At 43.5% G+C, this 22,123-nt stretch overlaps 1 protein-coding gene and 1 long non-coding RNA gene across 2 annotated transcripts in view; one reads left to right on the top strand and one right to left on the bottom strand.

Annotated features, from left to right (window-relative positions):
• FAM20C (FAM20C golgi associated secretory pathway kinase) overlaps positions 1-2,680 on the bottom strand; it is an 88,038-nt gene extending 85,358 nt beyond the window's left edge. The window contains exon 1 of the mRNA XM_054042115.1: positions 1,080-2,680. Within this exon, the coding sequence (XP_053898090.1) occupies positions 1,080-1,627 (548 nt within the window). The 5' untranslated portion in view covers positions 1,628-2,680. The remainder of the gene's footprint in view (positions 1-1,079) is intronic.
• LOC128844401 (uncharacterized) lies at positions 1,969-11,835 on the top strand. Its single transcript, XR_008446471.1, has 3 exons — positions 1,969-2,031; positions 10,061-10,170; positions 10,434-11,835. It is a non-coding gene; the product is annotated as an uncharacterized LOC128844401 (long non-coding RNA).
• The last annotated feature ends 10,288 nt before the right edge of the window (positions 11,836-22,123 follow it).

Here is a 22,123-nt window from a genome sequence, read left to right as displayed (position 1 = left end):
TAAAAGTTAAAGACAGAAGCACTGGGCTTTAGAATGTCAAAAAATAATTCAGAGCAGAAAATGTTGTGTCACAAGTCAGATCCTGAAGGTTGAAATCCCATTTATATCTGTATATTATGGACAGTTTTATGACCTTTGAAGTCAATCTCTCTGCTTCCGAGAGAAGTTAATATTTTACTGCTCTGTCTTGTGTTCTTTATTTTGTTAGTTTTGGGGAGGGGGGGATAACCAGCCTGCTTTAAACATGTTATTTTCTTATCCCATTTGTGACACTTGAATTATATCTCTGAAGCTTTCATTTAATCTGAAATAGCTGCTACTCCAGTCTTGTAAGTGACCTGTTAAAACCTATATTTCTTTACAGACACAAAACAACTATTAATTTTATTTCCAGCTACTGGCTTTGACATAGTTTGAAACCTACAACATAACACCGCAAATAGTCTCCGTTTTCTACTTATAATGCTATTTCTACCCTCCTCCGGGTTTTAATAAGAAATGATGGTGCTTCTTAAATTATGTGTAATACATGTGGTCTATTGTTTTTTTTTTAAAGTACTCAGTAGTCTTAACATACACATCAGCTACTTTTGTCACTTATAATTTTGCATCCAGGCAGAGCTTTTTGACACTGGAATGTAAGCGAACTGCATTGCCATTTCAAACCCTGTGTGCAAGAAGCAGTGACTCTGTTTCCTTCACACACCCAGTATATTTTTAAGGTATTGTAATTGAAAGGAAGAGCCCAGATCCAGTTGCCACACCAGGGGCTGTTGCATCAGTAGCTTTACTCTGAGCGAAGTGAGAAGTTACCTCTCACCAACCCAAGGCAGGATCATATCATCCCCAGTGTCAGGGTAATGCCACATGAACCTAACCCCAATACTCTGCTGCTGGGGAGAAACCATGCTCTGCAGCGCTGCATACAATGCTGAGACTTTAGCCTTGCTGTTGCTAGCCTCGGGGCCTGATCCTGCGCCCAGTGAAGCCGCTGGCTTTACATCCCCTTTGCTTTCAATGACAGCCCGCTGGGGACCCACCGCGTCGAGTCCCCCCAGCCCCAGCCCCGCTCTACTCACCAGTCCTGGTTCTCGGCCGCTTTCGGGTTAAATCGGATGTCGCTATTGACGTTAAACAAGACATCCTCCTCGGCCAGCTCCGGGGGGGCGATTTTGTAGAGGGGCTGCTCGAAGAGAGCCGCGAGTTTGGAGTACCCCATCCCCACGGGCTGGGCGTTTAGACTCCCATCTTGCATGAGCGGCTTATGCCCCAGATCCCGGCTTATGCCATTTTGTTCCAGCCTCTTAAAAGCTTCGGCTTTCTCCGAGGTCTTCTCCAGCGAGTGGGAGGTGAGGTTGGAGTTGGGATCGCTGCTGAAATCCTGCAGGATCCGCAGCGTGTGCTTGTTAGGCCAGTCCGGATCCGAGCCGCCCTTAGTCCGCTGCTTCCCCCAGCCCTGAGCCTCCTCGCCCGGGGGGTGAGAACACGAGCAGCCCGCCTGGCCCTCGGTCCTCGCAGCTCGCTTCTCCAGCTTTGGTAACAGATCGATCATGATATGCATCGTGCAAGCGATCAGAAACACCATCAGGATCAGCACCCTGAATTTTCGGACTAAAATCATCTTCATGGTCAAGGGTCCTCCTAGGAAATGATCGGGGGGGGGGGGGGGTGGTAATTTGAATATTTAAAGGAGCTCTTTCACAGAAAAAGCGTGTTTGTTGGTTTCTGAGCGGAGGGAGAACAAACGCCAACAATCAAGTGGATAAAGTTATCTCCATCGGCTGTTCGAAATAAATATTCTCAAAGCAGTCGGTCCTCGCGTCTGAGTCTCATCAAGTACTGAGCAAAAACAACAACAACAAAAGCAAGTCTTTAAAAATCAATAGGACAAACAAAAGCCAACAGCCGTTCAATTTATAAACCCATCTGTCCCATTTTTTCTTATCTTTTCTTTTGTTTATTATTACAGGGATCACAACGGGAAAGCAAAGGGATCATTGAAGAGACCCCAACATCTGAAGCTTTGATTGGGTAAGAAAAAAAGACAGTAAGGGGAGGGGGCAATAATAATAATAAAACCTATTAAAAATAAAAGGCTTTCAGGAGAAGCAAAAATCATCCATAATAGTCAGATGTGCTGGAAACGCTTCTGCCCATCCTTTGAAATTGACCAGTGATGCAGCAGTGAGACACACACTCACTCTCTCTCTCCTCCGCGAGACTGTTTAAAAACATTGGCTGGAAAATGATTTTCTCAGACAGTTTCCAGATTCTTCATCCATCGCATCCAGTGCTTGGGAAAGAGAAATATTCAACTAGGATCAAATCAAGGTGGTTGCTGGATCCAAGCTGGGGTTCCGGGGTTGTTGGTTTTTTTTTTTTTTTTTTTTTTTTGGTTGCAAAACTGATGGCACTACTGCAACGTAAAGCTTAAATATGGCACGAAAAAGGAGAGAGATTCGAGGAAAGAAACTAGCACAAATCAGTAGCGGTTCTTCTTAGCGAGGGAGGTGCCGTCTTTGATCTCTGCTGGGTCAAACAGATCTGCCTTGAGAGAGAAACAGAGAGAAACAGAGGGAGAGAGAGAAAATAGAGAGAGAGAAGATCTTTGGCAGGTGCAGAGTGAAAACCCCTTTCAGCTACAGTGACTGCTTTAGACTGGTTGGACTAGGAGCGCTGTAGCTCCAGCCTTCAGTGGGTGTGTTAAATATTATGAGCATGCCATGAATCCAGACGTCATAGTTAAGAGATTGGCTAAATAAACGTTACAATGATAGTAACAGGAAAGCCTCAACCACAAGCTTTTCTTTCTTCCCTCCCCTCCCACCCCCCCCCCCCTTCTACTGCAGCTCCAACTGGGGCAAGGAGAGGGCGTCTGTTTCTCAAAGGTTTTTTGGGGGGAGAGAGGGGGAATCTATGCTAATAGCATTGCAAAGTATTAGTACAGTCTGGCTGCCTAGACTCAGGAACATGAATTCTGCTATGTCATTGTCTGGAGGGGAGAGAGCATTTTCTAAAGCAAATCTGCTTCTTTGCCTTCCCTCCCCACCTCACCCCTCTATACCAAGGTCAACATGTAAAGCTCTGCTTCTGTTCCTCCTAAGGAACAGATGAATAATCTTTACTTTGAATCTGGATCCTCCGGGCTGTAGCAATGTTCAAAGGTGCTGCAGTGTAATAATACATCCCTCTGGTTACATTAGCCGCACATGCTTACAACATAGCTTAATGGAAAAGGAGATTAGGTTACCAATATTGTCCTCCATCCAGGAGAGATTCTGAAAATTGACCAAGAGTTTCTAATAAGATAAATTAGAGAGGAAGGATAGGATTGAGACTCGGAAGATTTGGTTTCTGCTCATGGCTCTGCCACAGATTTCATGCATGTCCTTGGACAAGTCACTTTGGCCCAGATTCCCCCAAGGCATTTAGACACCTAGATCCATTGAAATTAGGAGTTAGTTTAAATACCTTGGCGGATCTGGGTCTTTAATCTCTCTTTGCGTCAGTTATCCATCTGTAAAGTGGGGATAATCATACTTCATTTATCTTGTCTTTGGGGCGGGGTCTGTCTCTTATTGGTGTTGCACAACAAGGCCTTGATATTGGCTGAAGGCTCCTTGTCACACTGAAAAGTAATAAACTAAAACACTGATATCCACCACTTGCTATCTTTACACAGGAACACATAAAAGCTGTATCTATTTACTTATTTTGACATGTAATGTGTGCTACAAATGCATCACACTCTGAACCCTCATTATAAGACTGTTAAGCCATCAAGATATATTACAGTGCCTCAGGGCTGGCACAACCCATTAGGCAACCTAGGCGGTCGCCTAGGGCGCTACAATTTGGGGGGCGGCGACCATGGCGGTATTTCGGCGGCGGGACCTTCCGCCGCCTCTGTGGGGGGCGGCATTTTGGGGCGGGACCTTCCGCCGCCCAGGGTGGCAGAAAAACTGGCGGCGCTCCTGCAGTGCCTTGTGCTTCCATTAAACATATATCTCTGCTCTTATAACATCGCCACACTGGAAAACTTTGTTTTCAAAGGTGGTAAATGACTCTGAAAAGTGCAAGGCTATATATGCCCTGATCCTGCAAGCTGCTCAATGCAAGTTTGCCTTTGTGCTCCTGCAAAACCTTATTGACTTCAGTGGAGCTTGGTGTGGGTGCAGTGGTCCATCCACATGGACTGCCTTGCAGAATTGGAACAGGCATTTGCCCAGAACATTTTTAATGCCGTGCTGCCATATAGCAACCTGTACCTTGAAAATTCCTCACTCTGTGTGTGGAGTGTGGAACATAATCTTTGGTAGACCGTCCACCACATTTCTATCAAATGCAGGCAAGGGCAGATATGTCTTACAATAAATCTCATTGAAGTAAAGCTTATTGAACTCATGCTGGGAATTGGGCATTATCCGCTTGTAAAGAATACCTAAAGTATGTTGTTGTTTTTTTGACACTGCAAGCACAATATGAACAGGATATACATTCTGGGGCACATCCTGCTGTCCTTATTCGGGCGAAATTCCCATTGAGAATTAGATTTCCTGAACTCTGCAACTGATTTGTTAGTTTGATGGATGTTGGGCAAAGCATTTACACCTCTAAATGCTTCATTTAGCCATCCATCAAATGGGAGCAATAGTACTTACCTACCGGAGAATAGCTCCAAGAATTTGCTTTCAGATCTTCTTAGTCATAGTTCCACTGGCCCTGCTCCCCACACCTTCCCTTAGGCTGCCCTTCGCCTCCCCCGCCCGCCAAGCACAGCTGGCTCACATGGCTGTGGAGTCTACCACTCTGAGATCATCATGGAAAATCATGTTTCGAAATGGGCAAATGGTGATTTGTAGCCCATGGCATAACTAAAGTGGTCCAGGGGAAGATGGCAGGAGAGTTAGGGTAACTGAGCTGTCTCGATCTCTGAATATGAATGTCCATACTTTCAAAGGGTTGTGTTTCTTGTAAGTGTAACCATGCAGAGGGTCGTGGGAAGTGAAGATTCCCTTCCTCCCTTCGCTCCACCACGAGCTGTAACAGATTCTTCAGCACCCTGACATCTCCAGCCTCCACAGCCCACAGGGATTTGAATGCTCATCAAGGCACCTGTGCCCTGTAGGCCTTAGAGGCCCCATTGGGCTCCCCTTTCACATGAACCTTAGAAGGCTCATCATTCCCCTTCACGGGTATTTTGCTCTTCAGTGGACAAGCTTTTCAAGTGATCTGTGTGACGTTGTGCAGTCTATATGGTTTTATAAAAACATGATAATAAGTGAATATAATGTAACTGGGATAGTTTTAGAAAAATATGGCATAACGTAACTGGGATATGCTTCATGCAAAAGGTCTCTTGTAAGGTATCATTACAAAGCTTATAATCTACTGGGTGTGATCATCTGATTTGTATAAATGTACCATTCTTGTATCTAAAACTAGAAATATAAAATATAACTCTGAGGGCCTATTGTAATTATGTAAGGTGTGGGCCATTAATGATGGTTTGGAATCTTGATGATTCCCATTGTCTGCAGATGGCTGGGTTTACCTGTGAGTCTTCCTGTATATGTGTGTGCTGGCAAGTGAGTAATGAAGTCTTGCAGTGACATGTGATCATGTCACCTGAACTGGAATCCATCTTTAACCTGGTGCTTTTCCAGTGAGGTGGGGTGGAAACCCAGAGGGACAAAGGGTTCCCGCCTTATGCAAAAGATATATAAAGGGGTGGAAGAGAACAAAGGAGGGAGAGGAGCCATCATGAAGAATCCCCTTGCTATCACCTGAGCTGCAACAAGAGCTGTACCAGGGGAAAGAATTGTGCCCAGGCCTGGAAGGTGTCCAGTCTGAGAAAAAACTTACTGAAGCATCTCTGAGGGTGAGATTATCTGTATTCAGTTTGATTAGGCATAGATTTGCGCATTTTATTTTATTTTGCTTGGTGACTTACTTTGTTCTGTCTGTTACTACTTGGAACCACTTAAATCCTATTTTCTGTATTTAATAAAATCACTTTTTATTTAGTAATTTACTCAGAGTATGTATTAATACCTGGGGGAGCAAACAACTGTGCATCTCTCTCTATCAGTGTTATAGAGGGCAAACAATTTATGAGTTTGCCCTGCATAAACTTTATGCAGGGTAAAACGGATTTATCTGGATTTAGACCCCATTGGGAGTTGGGCATCTGAGTGCTAGAGACAAGCACACTACTGCGAGCTGTTTTCAGGTAAACCTGCAGCTTTGGGACAAGTGATTCAGACCCTGGGTTTGTGCTGCAGCAGACAGGAGTGTCTGGCTCAGCAAGACAGGGTGCTGGAGTCCTGTGCTGGCAGGGAAAACAGGAGCAGAGGTAATCTTTTGCACATCAGGTGGCAGCTCCCAAGGGGGTTTCTGTGATCCAACCCGTCACAATCTGTTGCTATTTTGATTCTTTAAACACACTATGAATGAGTTCCCTTATGGTTGTAGCTTATCCTCTGCTTCTGCTAGTGCTGATGTAGAGTAAAGGACACCAGGGAATCCTGCCCTGGAGAACAAGGAAATGCTGATTGCTCCTGTTTATCTCACTAACTTCTCCTATATGTCCTGGGCTATTCTTGTGTGGGAAGGAGGATATCCACACTCCCTGACATCATCCCCTTCTCAGACTCATCTGACCTTTAGGGAACCTACTACTTCCTCTTGGTTCATGGCCCCATTCTACGTGCTCTCCTTCACCTTCACCTTTTGTAGTCTATAGGCTCTGAGCACACTCATTTTCCCTTTGAACTGCTCTGTGCCTCTCATGATCAGGTCTTTCATATTTGGGATGACAGGGCAGTGCCATCCAAAAGAGATCTTTAATTGGTGTCTTTATTCCATGGAAAAAAATGCTTAAAAAAGTCAAGGAATTCTCTGTGTTTCCCGATTTTGATATTTAGAACCCTATATATCCACAGAGGAACCATCTCCTTTGTATCAGTGGGGTAGCCGTGTTAGTCTGGATCTGTAAAAAGCAACAAAGAGTCCTGTGGCACCTTATAGACGAACAGATGTATTGGAGCATAAGCTTTCATGGGTGAATACCCACTTCGTCAGACGCATCTCCTTTGTGTTACTCACAAGGCATTCTCAAAAAACAGCAAGTTCTTTCTGAATGTGTATATCCAGAGACTCAGTGCGGCTTCCATGCTTGTAGATCAACTATTGAGGTAGTCTTTGCACTAAGGCAACTGCAAGAAAAGTATCAAGACCGCTCTACATGGCCTTCATAGATTAGACCTGGCCAGCAGAAAGGGCTTCTCCCAGTTGCTAGAGAGAACTGTTTGCCCCCAAATCCTTCTCAATCTGATTCAATCCTTCCATGATGACATGAGGCCAACAGTACAGTATGATGGTGATCAATGTGACAGCTTTGAAAACCAGTGTTATTAAGCAGCTATGTATTTTGCCACCAACAGTCTTTGGTATATTCTTCTCTCTGCTGCTTTGTCATGCTTTTTCATCTAGTGCCAAGGGTGTACATCTCCATAGGCGATCGGATGAAAAACTCTTAAATATTGTACATCCAAGACCAAAAAAGCAAAGTTAAATACCTGATGCTAAGAGAACTTCTTGTTGCCAATGATGCACTGCTTGTTGCACAAAGTGCAGAGGAACTGTGGCAACTTTGTAATAGTTTTACACTTGTAATGAATTCAGACTAACCATCAGTTCAAAGAAGACCATGATTATGGCACAAGTTGCGTGGACAGTACCAGAAGTTTTAATAGCTAGCTCCTTGCTAAAAGTTGTGCACAAGTTATGCTATCTGAAATCATCTGTATCAGATAACTTATCTCTAGATGATGAGCTTAATTCTTGGATTGGAAAGGCAGCCACTGCATTTGGACAACTGACCAAAAGTGTGGAATAACAGCAAACTAACACTCAACACAAAGCTACAGGTCTACTAGACGTGTATTCTGAGCATGCTGCAGTATGGTGGCCAGACTTGGACTGCCTACGGCATGCACAAGAGAAGTCTAAGCATCTTCCACACACACTTTCTTCATTGTATTCTAAATATCAAGAGGGAAACCAAAGTTCCTGACACCAAAGTACTTGAGAAAGCAAAATTGCCAAGTCTAACCACTATTCTTAAAGACAGACCTCTCCATTGGCTTGGTCACTGCACTGGATGGGTGATAAATGCATTCCAAAGGATCTCTTGTATGGAGAATTTCAGGATGTTCCCAGGCCAATGGGCCAACCTAGGCTCAGATTCAAGAACATTTGCAACCGGGACTTGAAAAGCTGGATATCACAAGCTGGGAAGATGCAGCTACCAACAGGCCACACTGAGGGGATGTGCTGCACCAGGGAATTAAAGAGCTGAAGAGATGTGGCTGAGAAAGAGGCAAGCAAAGAGGAAAGCACAGCAGGTCTCAAGCACATGTCATGAGCTGGCTTCATCCTCTGGCTCTGTGCCTTATGCCTACGTTATCTGTGGTAAGGACTATTGCTTGAGAATTGGTCTTTTTAGCCACTCGTGATGCTGCAGCATGGCACACAGTAACTGTACTGCTTTGGTGCTTATACCTTCGTCTTTCAAGATGGATGGCTGCCGTTGATTGATATATCCACCAACACCACTAAATAAACAGGAGTGGCTTGACCAGCAAATTACTCTATGGCTTTTGCTCTGAGTAAGGGGCAGCCCAAAGCTGCGCTGCCTTAGGAGCAGACCAAGTGGGGAGTTGTGACTCTCTGTGTCACAGTTCTCTCCCTGTCTCTTTTCTTACTCCAGTGTTATCTGTTGATACTCAAGTTAATGATCTATGCCAGCAGTACATTAATCCCCCTCTGCACCAGCTAAATTGTACTGCTTGGCAAACCAAGGGGATGGAGCCCAAAATCCCTGGCCTAACTCCTTTGTATGGGCTACTTGTCCGCAGGTTCCAATGCAGTGAGGAAACAGCCTCCCTGCCTCACATGCATAGGGTGTAGAGTAATGGTTCTGCTGGGGCTGCTTCCCCCCTCCAGCTGGAACCTCTTTTCCATGTGTAGCTCATGCAGGGGATTAAGGGGCTGCTTACACGCCCTCACGGCCGTGTGTGGGTGTGTAGGGCTAGGGATGATCTTGGCTTATGTTTGCATTCCAAGCATTTGCCGTACCTGTACCTATGGGGCTGACAGAAAACTAAAGATTGCATTTACTATTTTCTCTCATTCAAACTGGTGCACCAAACAGGCTTTGCTCGAGCGGGTCTATGTACTGTACAGCCACAGGGCCGGTATAATACTACCACGCTTAGATCGGTTCAGAAATTAGTTAAGATTGTGGGGTTGCTTGGTTTTCTGTTTTTTGTTTTTATTTTGGAGGCGTAGAGCTCAGTAAAAAAAAATGTAAATGTTTCCCCTTATCTAAACTCCGAGACGGCAGAGGGGACTTTAGTACAGGGCCAGCAGCTCTTCATTTCTGCAGTGTTGCTTGTTGGACGAACATTACCCTTGATAATTCCTAGCATTATGTAAACAAGGAACTAATGAGCTCTTAATGGAATATTATGACATTAATACATTATTGCACGCAGATCATTTCAATGAACTGAAGTCCCTTCCATTATCTTCGTTTGATTTTTTTGGCTATCGCAATAAATGCAAGTCCTCTGTTTTCTGTGAAGTATTGTTTGAAGGGGGAGGGATAGCTCAGTGGTTTGAGCATTGGCCTGCTAAACCCAGGGTTATGAGTTCAATCCTTGAGGGGGCCACTTAGGGATCTAGGGCAAAATCAGTACTTGGTTCTGCTAGCGAAGGCAGGGGGCTGGACTCAATGACCTTCACAGTCCCTTCCAGTTCTAGAAGATAGGATATCTCCAAAAAAAAACTGTATTGAAATTTCACATGAAATAGCTTTCATCACAATGTGTGATTGGTTTGCATATGGAACATTTTGTGTCATGAATGAACACAGAGCATCTTTTTTTAAAACAAAACAGGCTGGTTTTGGTTTCACGGTGCCATATAAGCACACTGAAATTCAGGGGGCCCTCATCTTCATAAATCATAGCATTTCTTCCTCCTTTCTTTTCAGCATGAATTAACAGTTGCTGATAAAGTCTAAGTGGAATCTTGATCTATCTCATTTCTCTGCTTGCATTACTGAGCTATGAGGAGGGCTGCAATACATGACAGTTTAATTTGGTAAGTTAATTAAGCATAGTTTTTTGTGAGTACACATCCTGCGCAATAAGGCCCAGATCCTCAAAGGTATTTAGGCCCCTAACTCCCATTGGTTTCAATAGGAGTTAGGGGCCTAAATACCTTTGAGGATCAGGCCTGTTTTTCTGCTGGCTTCTTTACAACCTTGTCATGTAAAGTTCAAACACAGTGGGGCAGATTGTAAACTAAGCCTGGTTGAAAATTTTCCATCAACACTTTTTTTTGTTTTGTTTTTTTTATTACAGGAAAATAAGGATTGCAGCAACATGAACATTGGTGCAGAAAGTACCTTCTGGTGCTGAAAGTTCTGCTGATTTGATGTTGCTTGCACAGTCTCTTCTGCAGGTAGTGTCATTATACAAAACTAGGATGCAGATGAACAGATGCTCTCCCTCCCCAAACAAGGACCAAACTGCTCACTCAGTTCTTCCTTGCTGCTCCCTTTTGTGAAGACACACTGCTACGTCCTGTGTCTATTTTTATTAACACACCCAGCAGCAGGTAACACAAGCATAAAATGGGGGTTGCATGTTGGGCTGCTCCACTATAAACTAAGCATTTTTAAGGTTTGTGTTTGAACCATCAGTCTCCTGGTTTTAAAAAACAAGATCCCAAACATGCAACCTTATAATAATCCTGATTGCTGGCTTGTTTATGGAAGATAAGCTTCAAAAGTTTGCAGTTCTTGTATGCTTAACAGTAAAGCAAACATACCCAAGGCATCATTTTCATTGCCTTTCAGCATAGGACCTAGTTAGATGCTTTATATTTTTTGCCATCATGTCCAAATCTCCCAGAAAATCAAATGCACTGCCTGGCTAGTCATCCCTTTCCCCTAATGGTTTTGCTAAGGTTGATTGCAGGTGCATTGAGCTGGGAGCCTGAGCTAAATAGTATTGAAAGGAGTGACATATGATAGGCTTTCATTGTTATAAGTTAAGCTGGGCTGCCCTGTCTCAATGTCACAATACCAGGCAAAGTTTAGCCCATTATGGGAACACATCACTGACTTTGATTGATTTCAGGGGGCCCAAATCTTCAAACTATGGCACATTCTCATTTCGAATATACACTTTCTTTTATGAATGCATGCAAATGTTTTGTATGACCTAAACTGTATGTGCAAATTTAGAAACTGTTGGAAAATGGGACCCAGAAAATCCATTTGCTTGACTGGGTCAATGAAACAGAACTCTCTTGCCTGTTTATTTATTACTGAACAGCTGTCACAATTGCAGAGATAGGGTTAGATCTCCAGCTGCTGTAAATTGGCAGTGATTTCAATGGTCTAATTACACCAGCTGAGGATCTGGCCCAGAATGTTTCATTCTTGTCTTGAGCAGAACAAAGAATTGGCTGGCTGTAAGAAATCAAGACCTGTTATTGTTGTTTCTAAAGCAATTTGGTTTGGACTATGCAGGTATGCACATTTCCTCTATTCATCCTAGTGTAGCAGTAATCTTATATATTGCTATAAAGTAGGAGGTCTGAAAACTTCACGTCTGAAGTAATAGGATGTCATATAGAAGATTGTCTGTTAGGAAAATGTGTTATTATCTAAAAAAAAAGATTATTTTAAACCAAGTCAAAACAAATTATCTTGACATGCCTGACATAATAGCATATGCAATTTGAATGATCACAATTACATCCTGCTATATTAAAATTGATTCCTATAAAAAGGTGTGAAATCTTATCTATTGCATTCCTTGTGGACTTTCTTGAAACATTCTAAACTCAAACAATAGCATATGTGTGTGTGTGTGTGTATAAATTACAAAATATAGCTCAGTAAATTACACACAGAATCATTTTTGTAGCTTGATTGACGTCAATGGAGCTACGTCAATTTATGCCTGGAAAGAATGTGTCCTCATGTTAAATCAGAATATATAGATATACACACATATACACTCATCAGCGGAGCAGACCAAGCATTCGGGGAAACGCATACTGCACTCCATTAAGATGGATAGCAGTATATGCATGTCTACTAAGCAATGGAGAGGTAAAGATGCATTTTGTGGGGCTCCCCACTGCAGGCTTTGTGCCTAACCTACTCTGTGAAGAGAGAGAGAGAGAGAGAGAAAGGAGACAGATGGACACACACATCCATAGGACAAGTATTCTGGTGACTCAATATTGCAGTATTATTAAGCTTATTGTGCCCAGAAAATACATTAGCACTAGAAGAAACAGCGTCAATGCTGTATTGTATTTATACTTGTTGCACCATACTCAAGAGGGCCCAGCTGAGATCAGGGTTGCATCATACACTTATCCAGTTAATTTTACTCGATCTGCCTAAATATTGAAGGGTAGTTTATTTGTTCATTAAACAGTCTCTATATTTCTGCAAGCTTTTTTCCCTTTTGTTGCTGTGCAGTTTTGGCTTCTTATGGATGATTTGACTCCTTATCTCGAGTCTTTCTCCTCTTGTTGACTGAATATTCAGGCAACTTGTAATAAAATATTTTTGACTTCTTCAGATTTTACATCGAAAGAAATGCACAATATCATATGAAGAGTGTCACAGCCTGGAATATAAAATGAGTGGTACAGTCCTACAACCCTTCTCCTATCTTTATTCCCAATCATGCAAATTGGTATTCATGTAATTTTAACCAGAGGAATACTGCCAATAAATTCAGTGAGACTACTCATGTTCGCAAAAGTTTGAAAGATTGGGGTCTTAGAGTGAACACATGGATACTGATTCAGGAAAATACTGAAGCTGTGCTTAATGTTGACTTCAGAGGCACTACTCACATGCTTAAAGTTGAGCATATGCTTAAGTGCTTTGCTGAATTGGGTCCATACAGAACCAGATCTATTGGAGAGCTATTGTTACTGACTGATAGAACTGGGTGGCAATTTTAATCAGAACAAAATGATGACATTGTTTATTATTTTCAGTTTTCTGATCAGTTCTACGGACAGGCAATTCCATTGAGTCCACTGTCCATCTGGAAAAAAGGATTTTGAAGGCAGCTGCCTGCAAAGGACATTTGAACTCAAAGTGATTTTTTTCCCCCTCAAACAATTATTCTAAACAAGGGATGCCAATAAAAACACATTTTTTTTTAATACAGTGCAACCATATGCAATGCCCACTCTCCAACTCCCTCAAAGTAAATAATTATAAGAGCAAAACCCAAACCTGTGTTAAATAATTAACTTGGTGTGAGTTTCCTTTCTGATGCATTCCCTCCCACCCTTTGCTTCAGCCTGGTTCTTTTTGTTGTTCTGGTGGGTAGATCCTCATACCATTGTAATCCAGACACAGCTGGTAAAGGCACAAATTCTAATCTATGCCTGCACGATATTTTTTGTAAAAAGAATTCTCCTTTGATCTCTGAATTAAACCATTATGGCCTGTGTTAAGATGTGCCCATTGGTGGCCTGGTCCTGCTCTCATTGATTCAATGGGAGTGTTGCCGTGGAATTTTAATGGGAGCAGGTTCAAGGCCCAAATCTTAGACTCTACCTCACTGTGAATGGGATGTGATTTTTAGAAAGCTTATTCATTTTATTGTCAGTGTGTCCAGCTTTGTATTGTTTTTTTGGTTTCTTTGGGGGAGGGGGGGATCATCATATTCCAGGTCCTAATAGTATTTTATTTCTTGAGTTGTTGATATGATGTTTTACGTGAGCCTTTACTGCATTAAGTTCTTGCATCTTTTCCTTGTTATGTCTGTACATGGTGCATGCTTTGTTGCGAGGTGACACTGTATATGGTTTTCATTGTGGAAGATGTGCTGTGATGAAGGAGGGGTGGCCTGATGGTTAAGTCACTAGATCGGAATTTAGGAGATCTGGTTCAGTCCCTGGTTCTGCCACAGACTTTTTGCAGAACCTTGGTCAAGTCACTTAATCTCTCTGCACCTTGGTTCTCTATCTATAAAATGAGGATAATAATACTTTTGTCTACCTTGGCTCTTTAGAGTGCAGGCTGTTTGTGGCAGGGACTGTCTCTTTCTGCCAGGTTTCAGGGTAGCAGCGTGTTAGTCTGTATCCTCAAAAAGAACAGGAGTACTTGTGGCACCTTAGAGACTAACAAATTTATTAGAGCATAAGCTTTCGTGGGCTACAACCCACTCTTTCTGCGTTTGTACAATGGCTAAGCACCATGGGCCTTGGTCTAAGTTGGGCCTTCTTGGCACTTACTATAATATTAATAATATATGTACCTTACCTATATACCTTACCATAAGTACTTTGGGTCCACAGTGAAAACAGTTCGTCCCTTACCTTCTCTGTCAGAAAATAAAAATGTTGAGTAGTTGCAAAGATATAACTCTGGGGTGGGCAGCAAACATGAACATGAAAAATGCAAAGAGAAAGTGGTTTCTAGTGCATGCTTTTCCCTCCCCAAGTCTTTGATGATCTAGGTAACTTTTTTTTTTTTTTTTTTAGGGTTTCCATGGTTATTATGAAACCAAAGAAGATAATATCAACCGTGCTTTGTTCTGGGTCCTCCATGTGTAATGTACGCTTCAGGGTAAATAGACCTGTGTGGTGGTGACCTTTGACAAAAAAAAAAAAAAAAGTCCGATTCCTCCCCACCCCCCACTAAGACTGCAATCACTGCAATGATTCACTGATTTTACTGCAATATTATGAGTCAGGGACAGGGTACAAATATTTCTGTGTAATGCAGCTAAGTAGTTTATCGACCAGTCCCCCTCAAATCCTTTGTTCTTTTCATTTCCTGACAAAATGTCGTGGCATTTGCACAAAGAAGCCAAGCCCACAGGAGTCAAGTATTGTCCATTTGAGGTGCCGTCATGAGAAATACAGACTTTCTTGTTATTGAGATGAATTGAATTCTCTCCTTGTAAAGTTTTTCCTATTATCGTTTGAATTAACGCTCTGACTCTTCTGATTTCTGTCCTTTCTCACTGGAAACCATGTAGAACAGGCACAGACCAGCTCAGCTCATGTGTTTGAAAATACTGAGGCAGCTCAAGTAAAATTAACTAGATAAGTGCCTACCATGATGCAACCCTGATCTCAGCTGGGCCCTCTTGAGCATGGTTGCAACATGTATAAATACAACACAGCATTGACGTTGTTTCTTCTACTGCTAATATATTTCCTGGGCACAATACGCTTATTATTGTGCAATAATAATACTGCAATATTGAGTCACCAGAATACTTGTCCTATGGATGTGTGTGTCCATCTGTCTCCTTTCTCTCTCTCTCTCTTCACAGAGTAGGTTAGGCACAAAGCCTGCAGTGGGGAGCCCCACAAAATGCATCTTTACCTCTCTATTGCTTAGTAGACATGCACATACTGCTAATGGGGTGCAGTATGCTTTTCAGGGCCGGCTCCAGGCACCAGTCTAGCAAGCAGGTGCCTGGGGCGGCCAATGAAGACGGGGGCGGCACGTCCAGCCCTTCCGCGGCAATTCGGCGGTGGGGCCGTCATTCCCTGTGGGAGCAAAGGACCTGCCGCCGAATTGCCGCTGTAAAATGAAGCGACGGTGGGTAGAAGTTATGTCGCTCAGGGGTGTGAATAAGCCATCCCCCGGAGTGATGTAAGTTACACGGACCGAAGTGCCGATGTGGCCAACTCTCCCGCTGACAGATACTGCTGCTCATGGGGGCTGGAGTGATTAAGTTGACAAGAGAGCTCTCTCTCCCATCGGCTTAGAGAGCATCTGCACTAGCAGTGCTACAATGGCGTCGCTGCACCACTGTAAGCCATAGCCTCAGTTATGGATGTCTGAATGACAGGTCCGTTTGACTCAGGAAGGAGAGCTGCCTGTGCCGATTATTTGCCTTGTCTCCCTTCACTGACTGGAAGGTAGAAGTAAATGTTGGCCGTGCAGTAGATCGCTTTCCTTGACTGACAGCATAAAATATCACTAAAAAGGATGAATGCTGAATCACAGGCCCAGCTGCTTCCTTTCCTCGGGGGTGCTCAACTCCCCCGCTCAGCCTCAGGTTCCACCCCCACCCCCGCCCCAACTCTTCCTACCCAGTTTTGCCCCTCCCTCGAGCGTGCTCCATCCCTCCTCCTCCCGCTCCCTCCCAGAGTCTCCTGCATCCCGTGGAACTGCTGATCGTGGTGGGCGGAAGGCACTGGGGAGGAGGAGGAGGAGTTGATCGGCAGAGCCACCGGCGGGCAGGAGGGAGGAGGGGGGACAGCTGGCTGCCAGTGGGTGCTAAGCACCCACTAATTTTTTTTCAGGGGTCCTCCAGCCCTGGAACATCCACGGAGTCGGCGCCTATGTGCTGAATGATTCAATATTTTAACCACACTAAAAAACAATCTTAACAGTTAGGTGCATGTAGGTCTGAAGGAGATGAAAGCCACCTGCCAAGTGTATTGTTGTTTAATTTTGTTCTTTTCAAAGCCTTGTATTATTAAGCAGGAGTAAATGGCTTGGTCAAGAAAATTCCAGACACCTACTAATTCCCGATTAAAACCAGGGCTGCCCGGGGGCGGGGCGGGGGGAGGGAGGGCGGAGGGCAAGTGGGGCAATTTGCCCCAGGCCCCGCAGGGGCCCCCACAAGAATATAGTATTCTATAATATTGCAACTTTTTTTTTTATGGGAAGGGCCCCCAAAATTGCTTTGCCCCAGGCCCCCTGAATCCTCTGGGTGGCCCTGATTAAAACTGGCTACTGGCTGGGGTGTATAGATCCAAATGGCCTTGGTCATTTAATAACAGAAGTTTTCTTTCTGTATATCACCATATTCTGGCCCTGCAATGGACCCTGGTGCAGAAGAAAATTGGTTTCTGCTGACTGGACATGTTTACTGAGTAACTAAGGGCCTGATCCAAAGCTCATTGAAGTTAATGAGAAACCCTGAAGTGTACATCCCTTCTTAAAACTCACCCTTGAAGTGATGCCTACAAAAAACCTGACAACGGTTAAGCTGCTGATATGCTGAAGCCACTTCCTATCATGCTGACCAATATCGTCTCTTTGTTTCCTTGTACTCCCTTGTTGGTCTGTCTGTATCCATCTGTTCTCTCTTCTCTTATACTTGGATTGTAAGCAATCTGGGGCAGGAAGTGTCTTTTTGTTCAGTGCTTGTACAGCACCTAGTGCAGTGGGGTCCAGGTCCTGGGCTCCTAGGCCTATGATAATACAATTCAGTGACCATAATAATTAATAATAATGGGCCTTTGCTTGTAGGGATTGATATTGCAAGGTGCAGAGCATCACTGTGAGATTGCTAGGTTCCCTCATCCCCATTGCAGGAAGTGGGAGTTGAGGGTGTTCTGTACTTCACACGAGGGCTCAATTGCTTGTAGAATCGAGCCATAAAAGCAAAGATCAATGTTCTTCAGAGCTTCTGTAGCCATCACACTAAGTGAGGTCACAAATATTTTCTATTGGCTTGAACCCATAAGGACCAGTGTTACATTCCGACCATCATAAAAAAACTCTCCTGTGAATACAAGTACTGTAGAAAATGATTTTTAAAATTATGATAATTTCCGCTTCATCTATTTTGTAATAGGTGTATTTTTAGTATTTAATACTATGTAATGCTATGTATTATTATAATAATATGTAATACCAAATCAGTGGGGCCCTGATTACTATCTCATTGCACATAATAAATAAATCATCAATCAAAATAATAACACGTGGAGGAAAGAGGTAGCAAATACTAAAATGCTTCAAAGACAGCAAATCAAAACTGGGAAGGTTAAAAAGAAAGCATTTGGAAAGAAGCATTAAAAGGATAAACATCAAAGAAGGAACAAAAGGCCATGGAGAGAAATAAATTAAAAGTACAAAACGTTTTATAATGAAATCATGAAAATAAAGGACATGACTAATTAAAGACACAAGGGAAGAACAAAAAGAATGAGATGCTAGCTCTGAGTATCATTTGCATAAGTGCACATGGTCGACAGCAAACACTGGCTTTGTACTTCCTATTCTATTTTCTCATATTGCTTGTGATTCCTTAAAATAGAAGGAGAGAATTAAAGCTACCATACTGTGCCTTGCGCCTCTGGTATCTTAGGCCTGGTCTACACCAGGGGCGAGCTAAGTCAGTTTAAGTGTCGCAACTTCAGCTATGAAAATAAAGTAGCTGAAGTCGACGTACTTAGAGCTACTTACCGTGGTGTCTTCACTGCAGTAGGTCGACTGCTGCCGCTCCCCCGTCAACTCCGCCTACGCTTCTCGCTCCAGTGGAGTACCAGAGTCGATGGGAGAGCGCTCGGCGGTCAATTTATCGCATCTTCACGAGATGCGATAAATTGACCCCCGGTGCATCGATGGCTCCGGAGGTAAGTGTTAGGGTGACCAGACAGCAAGTGTGAAAAACCGGGACAGGGGGTGGAGGGTAACAGGAGCCTATATAAGAAAAAGACCCAAAAATCGGGACTGTCCCTATAAAATCGGGACATCTGGACACCCTAGTAAGTGTAGACATGCCCTTAGAGTAAAAATATGTCTATATTACAGCAGCACAGCTACGGCAGTACAACAATGCTGTAGTGTAGACACTTTGTACATTAACAGAAGGGTTTTTTCCATCTAAATAGTTATCCACCTCTCAAAGAGGCAATAGCTAGTTTGATTAAAGGATTCTCCTGTCGACCTGGTTGTGTTTGTCTGTGGGCTCAATCAACCTAACTGCATTGCTCAGGGTGCAAAATTGTTCACAGTCCCAAGTGACATTGCTAAGTCAACCTAAGTTTTAGGTGTAGACCAAGTCTATGTCTACACTACAATCAGATCTGTGACTACAGCAAGTGTAGACGTACCTGAGCTAGTTTTGATTAATGATCCAGCTTGCAGTGAAGCTGCAGCACATGGGACCTGGGCATGTACTTGAGCATTTAGCCCATGTTGCCACCTGTGGTGCTTCAGCTTCAGTGCTATTGTTATTTGAGCTGGAACGTGGCTCCAGGTTGGGGCAGCTCCCAGATTCCCTGCAGCTGCTCTGCGCACTGGTTACCCAGGGCCGTGCGGGTGGCACCCTGGGGCTGGAGCCTGCAGGCAGTGTAGGCGAGCTTGGGGTGCTGGTCTCTCCTGTTTGCCTGCGGGAAAGGGCTGGTACAAGCGCTGCTGAGCTGCCCTGGGTGAGCTGGAGGGGCTGGGCCAGACATTGCCTGGAGCCTGCAGGGGATCTCGCCCTGCCTTCTCCAGTTAGTGCAGCCTGCCCTGGGGCAGCAGTGAGAGGGCGCCTTGTCTCCAGCCCCAGCTGCCCTTGGACTATGCCCTTAGGAGCTGCAGCTGAGGGCTCCCTCTGGGGAGTGAAACCATACAGAACAATGTTTCTTGGTATTAGGATAGGATTTGGGAGGTTCTCGCAGCAGTAGTACTTAAGGATTGGGTGAAGGAAGGTTGGAGGCAGCCCAAGAGAGGGAAGGGGTAGGGCCAGTGGCAGAGGTTCCATCAATGTACAGGTCCTCCAGTCCCCTAGCCACAGGGAGTTGTGTAAAGGCTGTAGCAACTTTCCCGCCAATAGCTTCCTTGATTCTGTGGACCCAGGAAAAGAAGATGGGCATTGGCATGAGAATTAGAGCCGACAGATCAATTCTGCAACTGCTCTAAATGTGCAATTCTCACTGAAGCTCAGTGCACAGAGTGTAGCATTGGCTTAGGAAACTGCATACAACAGGTGTAGCAGGTGTATGACAGATGCACAGAGGTACCCCAGAGTGGACACATTATGGAATCCGCACAAATATCACAGAACTTACACTATTGCCCACCTGCTTTTATATTATAAACCTGGGACAAAATGGGAATATAGTGGTCACCAGATCTTCTGAGTCCCAGAACCCTTTTCTCTTAAAGAACTTCAAGGAAAAGAGCCAAAGACCCTCTGTGCATAACCAAACATTTTGGTTTATTCCTGGAGATGAGCACTTTTTAAAACAGCTGTGAGGGGGTAAGAGCATTATAAGGTACTGAAGTGCAAATGGCTACACCCAAGGGGAAAACACTGGCACTTTGCATTCCCTGGTTTAGTGGTAGCTTCTTTTCCTATATGAAATGTATTGAGATCATGTTCATATGCAGCAGCATTTTGTCCCCCACTCATTCATAGCAACAGTGAGAAGCTGGCTAGGATAGTTATCACACTTCTGTCAGTACCACAGGATAGGCAATGTCTAAAGTAATGCAGTCCTTCACTTGCTGGAACCTGATAACGCGAAGGGCTGAGAAACAGAAGGAAGAAGGAGTAAGAGAAGAAAAAGGACTGCGGCTTAGAAAAGCAGGAGGGACGACAAAATGTTCTTCATTCTAGTTAATGGAATGATCTCTGGAAAATTATTTTATCTGCAGCTTTTCTCTTCAGACCCTAGCACTCAAGGAGCAGCTAGATATTCTGACTGCTATAAACCCAATTCTCCAGCTGCTGTAACTCCATTTGGAGTAATGCTAGAAGTCTGAGAATTTGCCCTATCTGTTAAATATGCACATTGGCAGTATATATGGGGCCCAAGTTGTATGTTTACTTAGTCTTCTTGATTTTCTCTCTCTCTCTCTCACACACACACGCTGATGTAGAGAGAAACAGCTTTCCAGCATGAACATATGCAAACCATATTTCTTCAGCAATAATCTCCCATGAAAGTTAAAGCTCTAAATGACATTGGAGATAAATCAGAATATCGGTATTGCAATAAGTTAGGAATATGCTGTAGGTCTGGAAGGCCTATACTACTGACTACCAGTAATAAAATACAGGAAAGAGGGTGTGCCAGCAGTCAAAGTCTGCAGCTAGAATCTGGAATTTCTGGGTTCAATTCCAGCTCTGCCATGCCTGGGTGACCATGTCAGTGTCACTTAATTTCTCTGTACTTCTGTTTGCAAAATTAGTATATATAGGAGAGCTGAGAGAATAAATTACAATAAGAGAGGCCATATTGTCCTGGTATTTCTGCAGTTCATTTATGTCAGTGTTTTCTTGATATGTGTACTTTAAAGCTATGTCCAGCATCCCTAGAGTAGATGGACACATGTCCTTTTTAGAGCCCGATTAAGAAACCCTTACTCAAATCAGTGAAGCCAGAGGGACTTCTTGTGTGAGTAGCTGCTCTTCAGTATAGATAAAGGTTTCACAGCCCTGCCCCTAATGTTTATAAATCCAAATAAAAAATAAAATAAATGAAAATAAATAATAGACTGGCCCTTCAAGTGCCCTTGAACATTTTTTAAATTGCATATTTAATCATATCATCTGCTTATCTACACAAATTTGTGTGTACATACACACACAGCATTGTTACTCGATGCTTAGTCCATGTACAAGTCTGGACAATAGCCAGACCAGTAAATAACTCACTACTTTGCTTTTGCTTGGAAATCAGAAATACAACAGCTGTACTGTATGTAGAAAAGAGTTAAAATAATAACTGTTTGTAAGCACCATGCTAGCCTGTAAACAGCAGATACAAAGTAATGTTTGGTTAGTATATGCAGATTAAAACATGTCTTTACGGCTGGAAATTCACAGGCTTGTTTTGTGGAGCTGTGAACTTAACAGTAAGTTTCACAAATAGAAATTCCAATAGCACTTTAAGCACTCTCTTCATGTTCAGTCACTCTTACCGCAGTGATCTGTAAAAATCCCTTTTATAGCCACTTCTATAACATAGTCTTTCTTTCTTTCTAATCTGAAAATGCATAATACTACTAATTCTCACCCTAACCCTACCAGGGAGGTAAGTATTTCTATACCTATTTTACATGTGGGGAAATTGAGACACAAAGAAGTTAAGTCACTTGGTCAGGGTTCCACAACAAGTCAGTGGCAAACTCAAACTCCTGTTTGCTAGTCCTCTGCTCTAATCACTAGTTCAGTGTTTTTCAAACTAGGGTCGCCGCTTGCGTAGGGAAAGCCCCTGGCGGGCCGGTTTGTTTACCTGCCCCGTCCGCAGGTCTGGCCAATTGCAGCTCCCATTGGCTGCGGTTTGCCGCTGCAGGCCAATGGGAGCTGTT

Source organism: Malaclemys terrapin, chromosome 10 (assembly GCF_027887155.1).
Source record: "Malaclemys terrapin pileata isolate rMalTer1 chromosome 10, rMalTer1.hap1, whole genome shotgun sequence".
Lineage (NCBI taxonomy): Eukaryota > Metazoa > Chordata > Testudines > Emydidae > Malaclemys > Malaclemys terrapin.
Note: the sequence above shows the minus strand (reverse complement) of the source record. Positions and strands in the feature narration are given on the sequence as shown.